The sequence below is a fragment of the Sturnira hondurensis genome, unplaced genomic scaffold (genome assembly GCF_014824575.4).
Source record: "Sturnira hondurensis isolate 20B ecotype Veracruz unplaced genomic scaffold, ASM1482457v3 Scaffold0007797, whole genome shotgun sequence".
In the NCBI taxonomy this organism is placed as follows: domain Eukaryota; kingdom Metazoa; phylum Chordata; class Mammalia; order Chiroptera; family Phyllostomidae; genus Sturnira; species Sturnira hondurensis.
In genome coordinates this window covers 1453465-1467708 of record NW_028080428.1, presented here as the reverse complement: position 1 = coordinate 1467708, position 14244 = coordinate 1453465, and the positions used below count along the sequence as shown (strand labels likewise).

Below are 14244 nucleotides of genomic sequence, written 5' to 3'. Positions count from 1 at the left end.
AACCTGCGTAAGGTTGCACAGCATAACAGTGCTGGAGCCAGGCCCTGAGCTGGCAGTGGAGGGCAGCCAAAGCCTCCAAAGGAAAATGGTGTAAAGTTCTGGGGTGCAGGGGCTCCCATTTTACAGGTGAGATCATAGCTGTGAACCCTGGACCACTAAGTCCCTGTCCAGTGGTGGCGCCAGGTGGGAGGAGTGAGTGGGAGAAGGCTTCCAATCACCTGGCAGCTGCCTCACAGGAAAACCTAATACTTCCCACCAATGTTACGGTGGGAACTGGGGAGTATATTTCAGTTTCTCCTACCCCTGTGGGCCCACAGGACTACAGTTCCCAGGGGCCCCTGCTGCAGCCTGTCGGGCCCTAGCCAAAGTTGGCCTGTAATCTGACCGTCCCTCTCAAAAGGTCACTTCAGAGCTCCTTGAGGGACAGCAACAGGGGGACCTCAGAGCAGATCAGTTTGGGTGGGGGTGGGGTGAGGGTAGTGGCCCTGCCTCAGGTAACATTCCCCAATTCCACCCCCTGAAACTCCCGGCATCCCTTTTCTCAGTGTCCTACACTAGCTGCACTCTTCTGTTTGGGGCACACTGACCATCAATCCTGGCCCTTCAGCCTGCAAGGAGGTGGGGGTCCTGTCCACTTTTGCCACAACATGTGGCCTTCCCCCCAGAGGGCGGCTAACAAGAGCCCCCCAGTGTAGCCACTAGGGAAACCTTAGCAGGGGCCATTCAGCCTGTGGTTTGCAGCGTCCAGGCAAATGTCTAAAGCAAACCAACCTGCTCTGACCAAGGCTGGGCCTCCCAACACCTGCGCACTTGACAGCCCCCTCAGACTCTCCTACTTGAGAGCCCACAGTCCAGCCCACCTTTATTTATAACCCAGGAAAAGGGCAAAATCAAGGCAAGTCTTAAGCCAAAGTCACAGCCATCGGCTCCAGCAAGCCTCTCAAGCCAGCACTCCACCTGCTGTATTTCGTTTCTGTCCCTGCTGCAGAGGACAGAGACAGAAGACAGAAAACCCCGGTGTGCAAGGCCCGGAGGACATGGGCAAAGCAGGGCTGTGAATGAGCCAGGCTCTCCCTGCCTCTCTTCTCCTCCCCTCATCCAGAAATAGCTCCTGGGCTGTCAGGCCAAGACCCTCCCACCTCCCAGGGAGGCGGGGCATGCTGCCCAGAGTCTGGCCTTAAATCACCAGGCGCCTGGGGATTTCCACTCCCTGGCTGGAGGGACCACGGAGGCCTCCCGTCCGCGTCCGCGCATCCACTGGTCAGCCCAGCCCACCCTCCCGCAGCCATGTCCCGGCCCCTCTCAGACCAGGAGAAGAGAAAGCAAATCAGTGTGCGTGGCCTGGCTGGCGTGGAGAATGTGACCGACTTGAAGAAGAACTTCAACCGGCACCTACATTTCACACTCGTAAAGGACCGCAATGTGGCCACCCCTCGAGACTACTACTTTGCGCTGGCCCACACTGTGCGTGACCACCTCGTGGGCCGCTGGATCCGCACGCAGCAGCACTACTATGAGAAGGACCCCAAGGTGCTGACTGGGGCACCCAGGGCAAGGAAATGGGCTGGGGACCCTGCCAGGGGCCTGGGATAGCTTGACCCTTCCTGGGGTCAGTTTCCTGTGGCAAAATAAATGGTCACTCCAAATTCCTGAGGTTGGAGGGTCCAGGGGTCTTAGGGGCGATGGGTGCTGGGGGAGCCCAGGAAGAGGAACCTGAGGCGGGGCCAGGTCAGGGGGCTCAGTTCAGGTGGGCTGGTTGCAAAGGCCCAGCACCCACTCAGAAAGTGGAGGGGCTCCTGGGGCAGGGCCAGGAAGGCCCCGGAGGCCTGGGTTGGACCTGACGTGGGGGACCTGAAGAAGGCAACACTGTGTCATCGCATGTGTGTGTGGTGTGCCTGGGTAGCAGGTGGTGAGCAGCTGGGACAGTCGGGGCAGTGGGATCAAGTGTCTTTTGGGGTCAGCGGTAAATGTCAGCAACCTGACACTCCTGGGCAGGGGTGGGGGAGATACAACTCAGGCAACCAGGAAACCGGCCCCACCAACATCCTGGGTCCCGGTGCCTCTCCAGGCCTTTCTTGGGTCCGAGGCTTGAGGGCCAAGGGTAGCTGTGCACTGGAAGGACAGGAGGGGGCTGACTCTAGCTGTGAGTCATTGTATGACCTTGAGCAAACGACTTTCTCTCGGCTTGGCTTTCCTCTTTCAGGGAGCCCTTGGAGGTATTTCTGACTCCCTGCTGCGCTGTCGGGAGGCTTTTTGGGATGGAAGGGGTCTCCCCCTCTCCCAAGCACCTCCACCCCCTACGTAGATATGGCCAGCCCCATTTTCCAGATGAGGAAACAGGCTCAGAAAAGAAAAGTGATTTGTCCAAAGGCAGAGGAAATGCTGGGGTCTGAACCTTCCCAGTGGGGTCCCAAAGCCTGAAATGGTGCAGGGGTGGGGAATGGACTCTGAAGTCCCAGCTGGGACACGCGGGGACACGCTGGGACCTTGGAGTGGGGCAGGAGGTGCGAGAGGCCCAGCTGGGCCTTCCTGAATGCTGGTCGGCAGCCCTGATCCCTCCCCCTGCACGCCTGTTTCTCGCAGAGGATCTACTACCTGTCTCTGGAGTTCTACATGGGCCGGACATTGCAAAACACCATGGTGAACCTGGCCTTGGAGAATGCCTGCGATGAGGCTGTCTACCAGGTGTGGGGGCTGGGTGTGAGGCAAGCCTTAGGGGTTGGGGGGTTTTCCTGCTGGCCGGTGACCCTGACTGCTGCCACACCCTGTCCCCTCTAGCTGGGCCTGGATATGGAGGAGCTGGAGGAAATCGAGGAAGACGCAGGGCTGGGCAATGGGGGCCTGGGCCGGCTGGCAGGTGAGGGGGGGTGGTAGGGCTCAGGGTGGGCGGAGGGTTCTTTGGTGCTGGGCCCCAGACACTGACCTCCCTGCACACCCCTAGCCTGCTTTCTGGATTCTATGGCGACACTGGGCCTGGCTGCCTATGGTTACGGGATCCGCTATGAGTTCGGGATTTTTAACCAGAAGATCTGCGGGGGCTGGCAGGTGAGCAACCTTGGGCCCTGACTTTGTGGGGACCTGGTAATGAAGGGAGGGACTCCCATTTGGCTTTCTATCTCTGGATAGACCAGAACTAAGCCCAGTCTTGATGAAAAGCATCCTTGCCCCTGCCTCCAAAGCCAGCTGGTCACTCCTGAAGCAGGTGGTTCATGCCTGTGGCATCTCTTGACCTCTCATACACATACCATATCCCGTTGGATATCCCACCAGCCCAGAGCTCATCCCAGTGCCCTTAATTTACACCCTGTATAGGGTATACCAGGGCCACTGCTCCTGCCCCGCTTACTGCCCACAGTGGGGTGAGTCTGGGTCTGATGCTGCCTTCCTTTCTCCCCTGATCTGCCTGGAGCTCAGATGGAGGAGGCTGATGACTGGCTTCGCTACGGCAACCCCTGGGAGAAGGCCCGACCCGAGTTTACGCTGCCCGTGCACTTCTATGGCCGAGTGGAGCACACCAGCCAGGGGGCCAAGTGGGTAGACACACAGGTGAAGACAAAGCCAGGGAATCGGGGAGGACCCAGCAAGGGAGAAGGGGAGGAGGAGGCTCCTAGAGGAAATAGGGAGATACAGGGAAAGAGCCTGAGGCTACTGGACCCGGGGCCTTTTACAACAGAGGACACCAAGGCTCAGAGAGGTTAAGTCAGTTAACCAAGGCTACACAGCTGGAGGCTGGAGACAGTAGGGTCACAAGGGAGCTAGGCCAAGTACAGAGCCGAGGAGGAGGAGGAGGAGAGAGGCTGCATTGTCCACCAAGGCCCCTCCCCTGACTACGCTCCACTTTGCCCTGCAAAGTCCATCAGAAAGTAATCGTGGCGACCTGAGTCTCCACACATCTGAACTGGGGGCATGATGGGAAATAAAGCAGTAGGCAAGGAGGAGGCCGAGGGGAGAAAATGAAAGCCTTGAGAGGGGATGGACTTGTTCCAGGTCAGAGAGCAAGTGAGAGGGAGCCCTAAAGCCAAGCCTGGTGCCTGGATTCCAGCTCAGCCAGGCCCCTGGCTCGAGCTGCAGGGCCATCGGCCTCCAGATGGCGGCACAGAAACCTCTAGGCCTTCAGAACGGGGCATCTGTTCTGCTGTCATCCATGCTAAGGTCCAGCAGGGGCTTTGGCCGCCCACCTGGCTCTCCGCGCTTGGGACTGTCCCTTCCTTCTCTGAGCTACAGCTTCCACTTGACTCCAGTTGGGGCTACTTCATACTGAGGAGGGCGGAGTGGATATGCCCCCAGCCCCGTGGGAGCAGACGGTTGTTGGCAGCAACCACTAGTCACTGCTGATTAGCCTTGTGGTCAACCAGGCATAAGCTCCTTGGGTGGGCTTGACCTCTGTGACTCCTCCAGCCAGGCCCCAGGTCTTCCAGCCCTTTTCTGAGCCCAGAGTGTCCTCAGGGTTGCACTCAAACCAGGTGGGCCCGCTCATCCCCATCCCTGCAGAGTGGCCACCGACAGAGCATCAGCTTGGTCTCTCGGCCCATCACTGCCTCCTGCCCCCGTAGTCCTTACACCAGCTGGCAAGGCCGGCTGGAGTGGAGGTGATCCTGGGGCTGTCCTCTCTTTATGGACCAGGGCCAGAGAAGTAGGGGTCTTTGCTTGAGGTCACCTGGAGTTGGGACCAGACCCTAGAGGTTGGGAGTTGGCGGAGTGCAGGGATGAAGCCCAGAGCCCCAGCTCTCAGGGCTCCACAGGTGAGACATAGCAGGTGCCCAGCTCTTGAGGCCACACCGTCCGCCCCTGCAGGTGGTGCTGGCCATGCCGTACGACACACCTGTGCCTGGCTACCGCAACAACATCGTCAACACCATGCGCCTGTGGTCTGCCAAGGCCCCCAACGACTTCAACCTCAAGGACTGTGAGTTCGGCTGCCCCAAGTCAGCAGTTCCCGCCCCCCACCCCGTGCTGGGCCCGAGCCTGACCCTGTCCCCACTTCTGCCCCCCAGTCAACATTGGTGGCTACATCCAGGCTGTGCTGGACCGTAACCTGGCTGAAAACATCTCTCGTGTCCTGTACCCCAACGACAACGTATGTCTCTCCAGGGCTGCCGGCAGGAAGCCTGTGTGCCTGAGAGAAGGCAGGAGAGGGGGACGGGCAGGACACATGCCTGGTCCTTGTGTGTCCTGTTTGTCCCCCCTGGTTAAGTGGGAGGATGGCTGAGTCCCGGGGCACAGCAGGTTTTGGTGGGCACTGTGGAGCAGCTGTTCCCTGGTCCTTGTATGTCCTGCTTCTGACACTGTCACCATTGCCACTTGGTGGTGGGGCAAAGACCCCTGGCTCCTAGACATGGGGGCCGTTCAGGACTCTCGGGTCTCAACATCTGTGGGGTCTCTCCGAGCCACACCCACAGTTGTTAGGTCGTGACTTCACCTCCTTGACTGCTCTGCCTTACACTGTCCCCAGTTCTTCGAGGGGAAGGAGCTGCGGCTGAAGCAGGAGTACTTTGTAGTGGCCGCTACGCTCCAGGACATCATCCGCCGCTTCAAGTCCTCTAAGTTTGGCTGCCGGGATGCCGTGCGCACGAGCTTTGATGCCTTCCCAGATAAGGTACCGGGCTGCAGCGAGGGCTGCCCTGTCCACCTGCTGTAAGGTGTGCCATGCTCTTCCCTGCAGCCTCCTCTGCCCATTTTATAGATGAGCAGGTGGAGGCTGGCGGCGGGGTGTGCATGTGGGGGTGCCCTGCTCTGGATCCTCAATGCACAGAACTGAGCTCCCTCCTGCTCCAACCCCAAAGCTGCTCCCATGGGAGCCTCTGCCCCTAGCTCAGCCCTAGAACCACACTGGGCCCCTGGAGGGGACTCTGAAGGGGCAAAGGACAGCGGCCTTAGCCTTGGTATGGTGCCCAGACTGACCCTCTGCCTGCTCCCTCTGCCAACAGGTGGCCATCCAGCTCAATGACACCCACCCCTCGCTGGCCATCCCAGAGCTGATGAGGATTCTGGTGGACCTGGAGCACCTGGACTGGGACAAGGTGGGCTTCCAGACCCTTGCACCCCCGTCTAGCCTTCTCTGCCTCAGGGTTCCCTTCCCAGGCTGGGGAGTGAAAGATGTGAGTGGATCCCCGACTAAACAGATGGCAGTGGGAGGCCTGGAGAGTGGGTGTCCTGGAACCTGGACCCTCAGTGGCAGGGCTGGGCTCCTGGCTGCACAGTGCGTGTGGGCAGCCCCAGGACTTAGGCCCTGGGGTCTTGATTCTTCATTCCTCTGCCAGGCATGGAACTTGACGGTGAGGACCTGCGCCTACACCAACCACACGGTGCTGCCCGAGGCCCTGGAGCGCTGGCCGGTGCACCTCATGGAGACGCTGTTGCCGCGGCATCTCCAGATCATCTATGAAATCAACCAGCGCTTCCTTAACGTGAGTGGAGGCAGCGTGGGCAGCATGGGGCCCGAGACGCTAATGGGGAGGGCTCTCAGCAGAGCTCTGAGGGTACGGGGCTGGGAACTTGGTTCCTGCATCCAGTTCTAGCTCTGGGTTCTCTGGCACAGCGTGTGGCAGCCGCGTTCCCAGGGGATGTAGACCGGCTGCGGCGCATGTCGCTTGTGGAAGAGGACGCGGTGAAGCGCATCAACATGGCGCACCTGTGCATCGCCGGGTCTCACGCCGTCAATGGCGTGGCTCGCATCCACTCTGAGATCCTCAAGAAGACCATGTGAGCCCCCAAGTCTCTCGCTAGGCCCACCTCCTCTAGGCCCCTGTCACCGACAGGCCCACCCCGTCACTGCACAGCACAGCTGGCCCTTCCACAGGTGGTATCGCTGTAACAAGCAGGGTCCAGTCCTGTCCCCCGGCGACCCCCCTCTTACACACAGCAGCACCCTTCACCCACAGGCCTTTTTCATCAAGAAACCAGGATAGGGGCCCTGCAAGGAGGTCTTCATCCCACAGGGGTGAGTGGTGACCCCCCCGCCCCAACTCCATTTTTGCAGCTTCAAGGACTTCTATGAGCTGGAGCCTCATAAGTTCCAGAATAAAACCAATGGCATCACCCCTCGGCGCTGGCTGGTTATGTGTAACCCTGGGCTGGCAGAAGTCATTGCTGAGGTGAGAGGTCATTGTATGGCCAGTAGGGGTCAGCACGTGTCACTTCGGGGATCAGCTGGGTATGGTCCTGTAGGCGTTTACTACAGGTGCCCAGTGGAGGGCTGACACCTTTGTTGCTCCTTGTTCCTAAGCCCTGTGTGTACTGGAGGGAGGGAAAATGTTTCCTACTTGCCTGAGGATGCCTTACAGGCTGTAGAGGCCCTGCTATGAAGGTCAACCTGGAGGAGTTTATGATCTAACAGAGGGGTCATCCATAGGTTACATCGGAAGTGAGACTGGAAGGAGACAGAGATTGGGGGCTGGGCTGTGAGGTCATTGCCTGTATGAGGAAAAGGCCAGATGAAAGCCACTGGGGTCAGGTCAAGGTTGGGAGGGGAAGAAGATGCACGTTTTCGGGTTACGCCCCAGCTGGGGAGCTGGACCGGGAGGAGCTGCGTGGCGCTCGCTGACCTGGAAAGGGACCTCTCTGTCAGAGGAGGGGTGGGCCTGCTGAGAGCCTTCTTCCCACAGCGCATTGGGGAGGATTACATCTCAGATCTGGACCAGCTGCGCAAACTGCTCCCCTTCGTAAACGACGAAGCCTTTATCCGGGATGTGGCCAAAGTGAAGCAGGTGAGGAGCACTGCAACCTGGGCCCCCGGTGCCGGCCTGCAGCGGAGACTGCTGGAGGCCCAGAAGGCCCGGTCAGGAATGGCCAATAAGCTCCCGTCTCCTGCAACCTCAGGCCACTGGTAGCAGTTGTGTGGAGTCTGTGGTGGGAAAGCAGCATCGGACCTCACTGGAAGACTGCTGACATTGATTAGCAATGTCTGCTGACATTGATTAGCAATGTCTGCCCTGGTGTAGGAGTGGATGAAGGTGGCATGTGAGCCCTGTGTCCCCTCCCTTCCTGGGAAAGAGATGAGACTGTAGGATCGCCTGAGGCTGAGGCCTGTTGGTGAGCTCTCCCCCCTCCCCTGCCTTCAGGAAAACAAGCTGAAGTTCTCTGCTTATCTAGAGAAGGAATACAAAGTCCGTATCAACCCCAACTCACTCTTCGACGTCCAGGTGAAGCGGATTCATGAATATAAACGCCAGCTCCTCAACTGCCTCCACATCATCACCCTGTACAACCGTGAGTGACAGGGACCCACTTCATCACCTGGTTCTCTCCTCCATGTACCTCCCAGTCTGCATGCTTCCGAGTTGACAGTTCCTTTAGCCTCGGGACAACCCTTGGGACATAGAAATATCCCCATCCCATTTTACAGATGGGCAAACTGAGGCTCAGAGAAGGGGAAGGGACAGATATGAGGTCCCGTAGCAAGTGATTGCTCAAGTCAGGCCTCCTGTCTCCCAGCCTGGTCCCTGGCTGGGTGGGCACTGTCAGGAGCTACTGCCCAGAGAGAAAACCCGGTCCACTTCATGCCTCTTCTTCTCCACAGGTATCAGGAAGGACCCCAATAAGTTTGTTGTGCCTCGCACTGTGATGATTGGGGGGAAGGTGAGAAGCTGGGCCATAGACCATGGCTCTGGTCTTTTGATGTCCAGGTTGAGGTCAGCCTTGGCTGGGCTGCAGGATGGGGGTAGGGGGCTGGGCCACGGAGCTGACTCCAGACTGCCCCCACAGGCTGCCCCTGGGTACCACATGGCCAAGATGATCATCAAACTCATCACATCCATTGGGGATGTGGTCAACCATGACCCGGTGGTGGGAGACCGACTCCGCGTGATCTTCCTGGAGAACTACAGAGTGTCACTGGCCGAGAAAGGTGGGGTGCCACCTGTGGGGACCCTAGGGAGGCTCTGATTAGTTCGTTGCCCAGAAGAGGTATTAGTCACCTCTCCCGGAGGTGCTTGCACTTTAAAGAAGAATCTGGAAAGGGCCATAATTGAATCATGAGGCTGTCCCGCTGATGGTGGGGTTTCTGGCAGCACAGGTGGTATTGTAGAGGAGAGGGGCCTTGTTGGCATTTGTCCAATCACACCACGCAGCAGGGTGGGCCCCAGAAGTTCAACAGTCACGGCGAAGGTCGGGGGTGAGAGGGAGACTCAGCTGTTGGAGCGCGGAGGGCTGTGGTGGGGGTGCTTTGAGTCTGGCTATGCCTGGGGCCGGCCTACCTCCAGCACCCCAGCTGGGGCAGGGCTTTTCCCAGAGCTGATCGTGTCCTCCTGCTGCCGCCCCACAGTGATCCCAGCCGCTGACCTCTCTGAGCAGATCTCCACTGCGGGCACCGAGGCCTCAGGCACCGGCAACATGAAGTTCATGCTCAATGGGGCCCTGACCATCGGCACCATGGATGGGGCCAACGTGGAGATGGCAGAAGAGGCAGGGGAGGAGAATTTCTTTATCTTCGGCATGCGGGAGGAGGATGTGGAGAAGCTTGACCAGAGAGGGTATGGGGGTCAAATGCTCTTCAGTTCACAGTCTTTGGGCAGGAGACCCCAAGGTGTGGCTGTTGGAGGGTGGGGCTGGGAGCAAGAGGCATGCCCAGAAAGGCTAGTGCAGGCTGCACAAGGTCTTGGTTATGCCATCAGAATTCTGGAAAACTTTGTTTTTTTTGAAAAATTTGTAAAGATTTTATTTTTTATCTTTAGAGGGGGAGGGAAGGAGAGAGGGAGAGAAACATCGATGTATGGTTGCCTCTCGTGCGTCCCCTGCTGGGAACTGGCCTGCAACCCAGGCACGTGCCCTGACTGGGAATCGAGCCGCAATCGCGTGGTTCACAAGCCCACACTCAATCCACTGAGCTACACCAGCCAGGGCTGGAAAACTTTTGAGGTAACTTATAAAAACAAGTTTAATAATATGGGAAAAGGAAGAAGTAACACAGAACTGAGTGAAAAGGAAGAGAAAATCATATCAGTCCTAAGAGAGAATATTATCTGTGGAATTGGAAGTAAGCGTAAATTCTTAGCTCCCTGGCAACCATGGCAAAAAGGGAAATAGGAACACAGTGGTCAATTGTGCTTGTGGCCAGAAACTCAGTTATTTAGAGGAGATATTTCCCTAGCAATATGGGTTTTTAAAAATATTTTATTTATTTATTTTTAGAGAGAGGGGAAGGGGAGGAGAAAGACAGGGAGAGAAACATCAATGTATGGCTGCCTTTCAGAGGTACCCCCCTGGAGACCAGGCCTGCAACTGAGGCATGTGCCCTAGACTGGGAATCAAACCAGCAACCCTTTGGTTTGCAGGCTCATGCTCAATCCACTGAGCCACACCAGCCAGGGTGCATTATGCTTATTTATTTATTTATTTATTTGAAAGATTTTTTATTTATTTATCTTTAGATGGGAAGGGAAGGAGAGAAGGAGAGAAGTATCAATGTATGGTTGCCTCTTGTGAGTTCCCTGCCGGGAACTGGCCTGCAACCCAGGCATGTGCCCTGATTGGAAATCGAACCGCGATCATGTGGTTCGCAGGCCTGCACTCAATCCACCGAGCTACACCAGCCAGGGCCACATTATGCTTTTTAAAAATATTTTCATTTATTTACTTTTTAGAGAGAGGGGAAGGAAGAGAGAAAGAGAGGGAGAGAAACATCAATGTGAGGTTGCCTCTTGTGCACCCCCTATTGGGGACGTAGCCTGCAGCTCAGGCATGTACTCTGACTGGGAATTGAACTGGTGACCCTTTAGTTTGCAGGCTAGTGTTCAATTCACTGAGCCATACCAGCCAGGGCACACTATGGGTGTTTTTTTTAAGATTTATTTTAAAATGTGATTTTTTTTTTCTCATCATGAAAGCATTAATGCTCATTAATGGGAAAAAATACAAACCCACAAGAAATAAAATAACTGTCACATATAATTTCATCACCCAGACTCAAAGTCACAGTTTTTTTAACTTTTTAAAGAGATTTTAGCCCTGGCTGGTGTAGCTCAGTGGATTGAGCGCGGGCCTGCAAACCAGATGATCGCGGTTCGATTCCCAGTCAGGGCACATGCCTGGGTTGCAGGTCAGTTCCTGGCAGGGGCCAGTTCCCAGCAGGGGATGCACAAGAAGCAACCATGCATTGATGTTTCTCTTCCTCTCTCCTTCCCTTCCCCTCTAAAGATAAATAAGTAATAAAATAGTTTTTAAAATGTTTTTAAAAAGAGATTTTATTTATTTATTTTTAGAGAGAGAGGAAGGGAGGAAGAAAGAGAGGGAAACAATGTGTGGTTGCCTCTCACACGCCCCCTACTGGGAGCCTGGCCTGCAACCCAGGCCTGCGCCTTAGACTGGCATTCGAGCCAGCGACCCCTCGGTTTGCAGACCGGCACTGAATCCACTGAGCCACACCAGCCAGGGCTAAAGTCACAGTTTTCTTTTTCTTACATATATTTATATATGTGATGTATGTATATATAGTGTTTAGAAGTTGGGAGTCCTATATGTACAGTCTTGATATCTTATTTAACATTGGAGAGGCATTTTCCATGCCATTAGTCTTCACAAACATTGGAATGCTTGTGGGTGTTGGGATAGCGCTCCATCCTATGGACACGCTCTAACTTACTTAACCACTCCATATGGTTGGACATTAAAGTTGATTCCCCTGGGTGATGTAAATATCACTATCATGACCAGCCTTTTACATCTCTGTCCATGTGTCTGATTATTTCCTTAAGATAATTATTAGAAGGGAGTATTTCTGAGTCAAAAAGTATGAGTTCTTGAGGCTCTGAACACATATTGCCCAGGTGTTCTCTAGAAGGTTGGTGCACACCCCCACAACAGGTCACACCCCCACCAACAGCGTGTAAGAGCTGGCATTCGATATTGAGGGGAAGTTCTCCTGCAAAGCCTGGCTAGGAAGTCAGACTTGGTCCTTTGGACAGGAGGGAGATGGGAAATGTTTTGAGCGATGTTCAGCTCTAGGCTCCAGAAGGACAACTTTGGCCGCAGAATGGAGACTGGACTGGAGGGGGCAAAGTGCAGGTGGGGGACCAGTCTGGGGACTCACACCTCAATGCTGGGACAGTCACTTGCAGCAGGCCAGTGTTGTGGATGGGGAATGGGGACATTGCTGAGGAGATGGCCTTGGTCTCTGGTTGGGAGAGGGGAAGGAAGGGAAGAGATAAGAGTGGCCTTAGGAGCGGTTTTGAATCTGGGTGTTCGAGGGAGAGAGATGAGTTGTGCTGCTACAGAAAGTGGAACGCGGGAGGGAAGTGGGCACTGGGCGCTGCAGCGAGCTTGCTGAGTTTAAGGCTCCTCCTTAGGCCCTGGCTGGCGTGGCTCAGTGGATTGAGTGCCAGCCTGCGAACCAAAGGGTTGAGGTTCGATTCCCAGTGAGGGCACATCCCTGGGTTGCAGGCCAGTTCCCAGGAGGGGACGCACGAGAGGCAACCGTACATTGATATTTTTCTCCCTCTCTCCTTCCCTTCCCCTTTAAAGATAAATAAGTAAAATCTTAAAAAAATAAATTAAGAATATTTTTTAAAAAAGGGATACTCCTTAGGGGGTACCTGTCCACTCCCAGTAGAGCCTGAAGGTAAGGCCATGTTTGGACTTGGGGCAGCAGAGGAGAAGGCCATGCATGGAGGAAACGCACTGGTCAGGTGGTGCTATGCGGGCTCTGCCGCTTCCTTTTTGCTCTCACCAGGCCTCGGTTTCCTCATCCTCATCCTCATCCTCATCCTCATCAAGAGGGGCAAAAAGCTGAGCACAGAAAGGAGAGGGCCTCCAGGGAAAGGAGCTCCATTGGCAGCTGCAGGGAGGGCAGAAGCAGGCTGACCCTGGGGCTCAGGATTTCTGGGCTTTTCTTTGGCGGAAGAGCCAGGGCCCCTTTCCTGGGTGCTGACTGCAGCTCTTCCCTGCAGGTACAATGCCCAGGAGTACTACGATCGGATTCCTGAGCTTCGGCAGATCATCGAGCAGCTCAGCAGTGGCTTCTTCTCCCCCAAACAGCCTGACCTCTTCAAGGACATTGTCAACATGCTCATGCACCACGACCGGTGAGCTAGCCACTCAGGGAATCGGCCAGGTGGGGCTGCTGGGCTGTGCAGGGCTTGGCAGGTTAGGGAGGCTGGACAGGAGTCCTGGGCAGTTGGGGCTGGCTCCCTTGGAAGCGGTGTCACTCTCTCGGTCCCCAGAGGTCCAGCAGGACAGGATGGGTTTGGCCCTTGACCTCATGGAGCTCCCTGCCTGTCCATTCCCCTCCAGGTTTAAAGTCTTTGCGGATTATGAAGACTATATTAAATGCCAGGAGAAAGTCAGTGCGCTGTTCAAGGTAAAGAGGGGTCCTGGGCCAGGGGCTGGCAGGGCTCTGGTGGCCCTGGCTGGGATGGGGTGGGGTGGAAGCTGGGCACCCCACCTGCAGGATGAACCCAGAATTCCCTTTTGGCCTTTAGAACCCAAGAGAGTGGACGCGGATGGTGATCCGGAACATAGCCACCTCCGGCAAGTTCTCCAGTGACCGCACCATTGCCCAGTACGCCCGGGAGATATGGGGCGTCGAGCCTTCCCGCCAGGCCCTGCCCGCCCCGGATGAGATGATGTGAGCCTCCAGACCAGAGCCCAAACCTGCTGCTGAGTCTGTGTGCAACCTCGCGGTCCAGCCCCAGCTCCTCATCCAGAGGGTGGGGTCCTGGAGTTAGATCTCCAAGCCTCTTCCTGAAACACTCATTTACCCCCAGCCTTGAAGTCACAGCGTCCAGTGTGACTGAGGACACTGCTCCTATCTTGTCTTCAGTCTTCCCGCTCCCCAATAAATGGATTCTCCTTGGGAGCCTCCTTAACTTCTCTGTTGGGAAATATTTTTAGCTCGGGCGGGTACAATAGCAGCTGCGCAGTTACCGTGGCTTCCCCTCACCCGCGGCAGGTGCATTCCCGTGGAAGGGGGAGGCAGCCCATGGACACAGAGCCCGGGACTCTCCAGCCCCCTTCCCGACGTCACCCTCCACGCCTCTCTTCCCAGTGCTGTGTCCATACTAGGTCAGCAGCCTGCCAGGCTGGCCGGAGGCGGGGCGTCCGCTAGGGTGGGGCCCAGAAGGGCTGGAAGCCGGGACTTGGATTGGGGACTACTGAAGATTCACAGTATCGGAGGAGGAATCAGGGACGGGGAGGGGCCTGTGGAAGGTTGGCGCCTTCTTGACTCCGCCTTCAGCCCCGCCCCACTGCGGCGTTTTAAGGGTCTCCAAGCAGGTGGCTCTGCTTCAACAAAAGTCAGGGGAGTGCTTGGGT

The 14244-nt window shown here is 56.3% G+C and overlaps 1 protein-coding gene across 2 annotated transcripts; it reads left to right on the top strand.

Moving 5' to 3' along the window:
• The first annotated feature begins 1198 nt into the window (after positions 1 to 1198).
• Positions 1199 to 13803, top strand: PYGM (glycogen phosphorylase, muscle associated). 2 transcript variants are annotated; one of them, XM_037053114.1, is made up of 20 exons: positions 1199 to 1530; positions 2584 to 2685; positions 2779 to 2857; positions 2942 to 3045; positions 3415 to 3546; positions 4795 to 4906; positions 4995 to 5077; positions 5453 to 5596; positions 5928 to 6020; positions 6261 to 6407; positions 6539 to 6702; positions 6980 to 7094; positions 7605 to 7706; positions 8061 to 8208; positions 8519 to 8577; positions 8704 to 8845; positions 9263 to 9470; positions 12882 to 13016; positions 13225 to 13291; positions 13413 to 13803. In XM_037053114.1, the coding sequence occupies exons 1-20, from the start codon at positions 1288 to 1290 to the stop codon at positions 13560 to 13562; spliced, it is 2529 nt and encodes an 842-aa protein (XP_036909009.1). In that variant the 5' UTR covers positions 1199 to 1287; the 3' UTR covers positions 13563 to 13803. The 2 variants fall into 2 exon arrangements, with proteins under 2 accessions (XP_036909009.1, XP_036909008.1); XM_037053113.1 differs by lacking the exon at positions 1199 to 1530 and adding an exon at positions 2048 to 2216.
• The last annotated feature ends 441 nt before the right edge of the window (positions 13804 to 14244 follow it).

Bases quoted from the DNA above. Each gene is read 5' to 3' on its own strand.
- PYGM (XM_037053114.1), top strand. From the start codon at position 1,288: ATGTCCCGGCCCCTCTCAGACCAGGAGAAGAGAAAGCAAATCAGTGTG. The intron at 1,531-2,583 runs GTGCTGACTGGG...TGTTTCTCGCAG, and splicing joins ACTATGAGAAGGACCCCAAG to AGGATCTACTACCTGTCTCT. The intron at 6,408-6,538 runs GTGAGTGGAGGC...TCTCTGGCACAG, and splicing joins TCAACCAGCGCTTCCTTAAC to CGTGTGGCAGCCGCGTTCCC.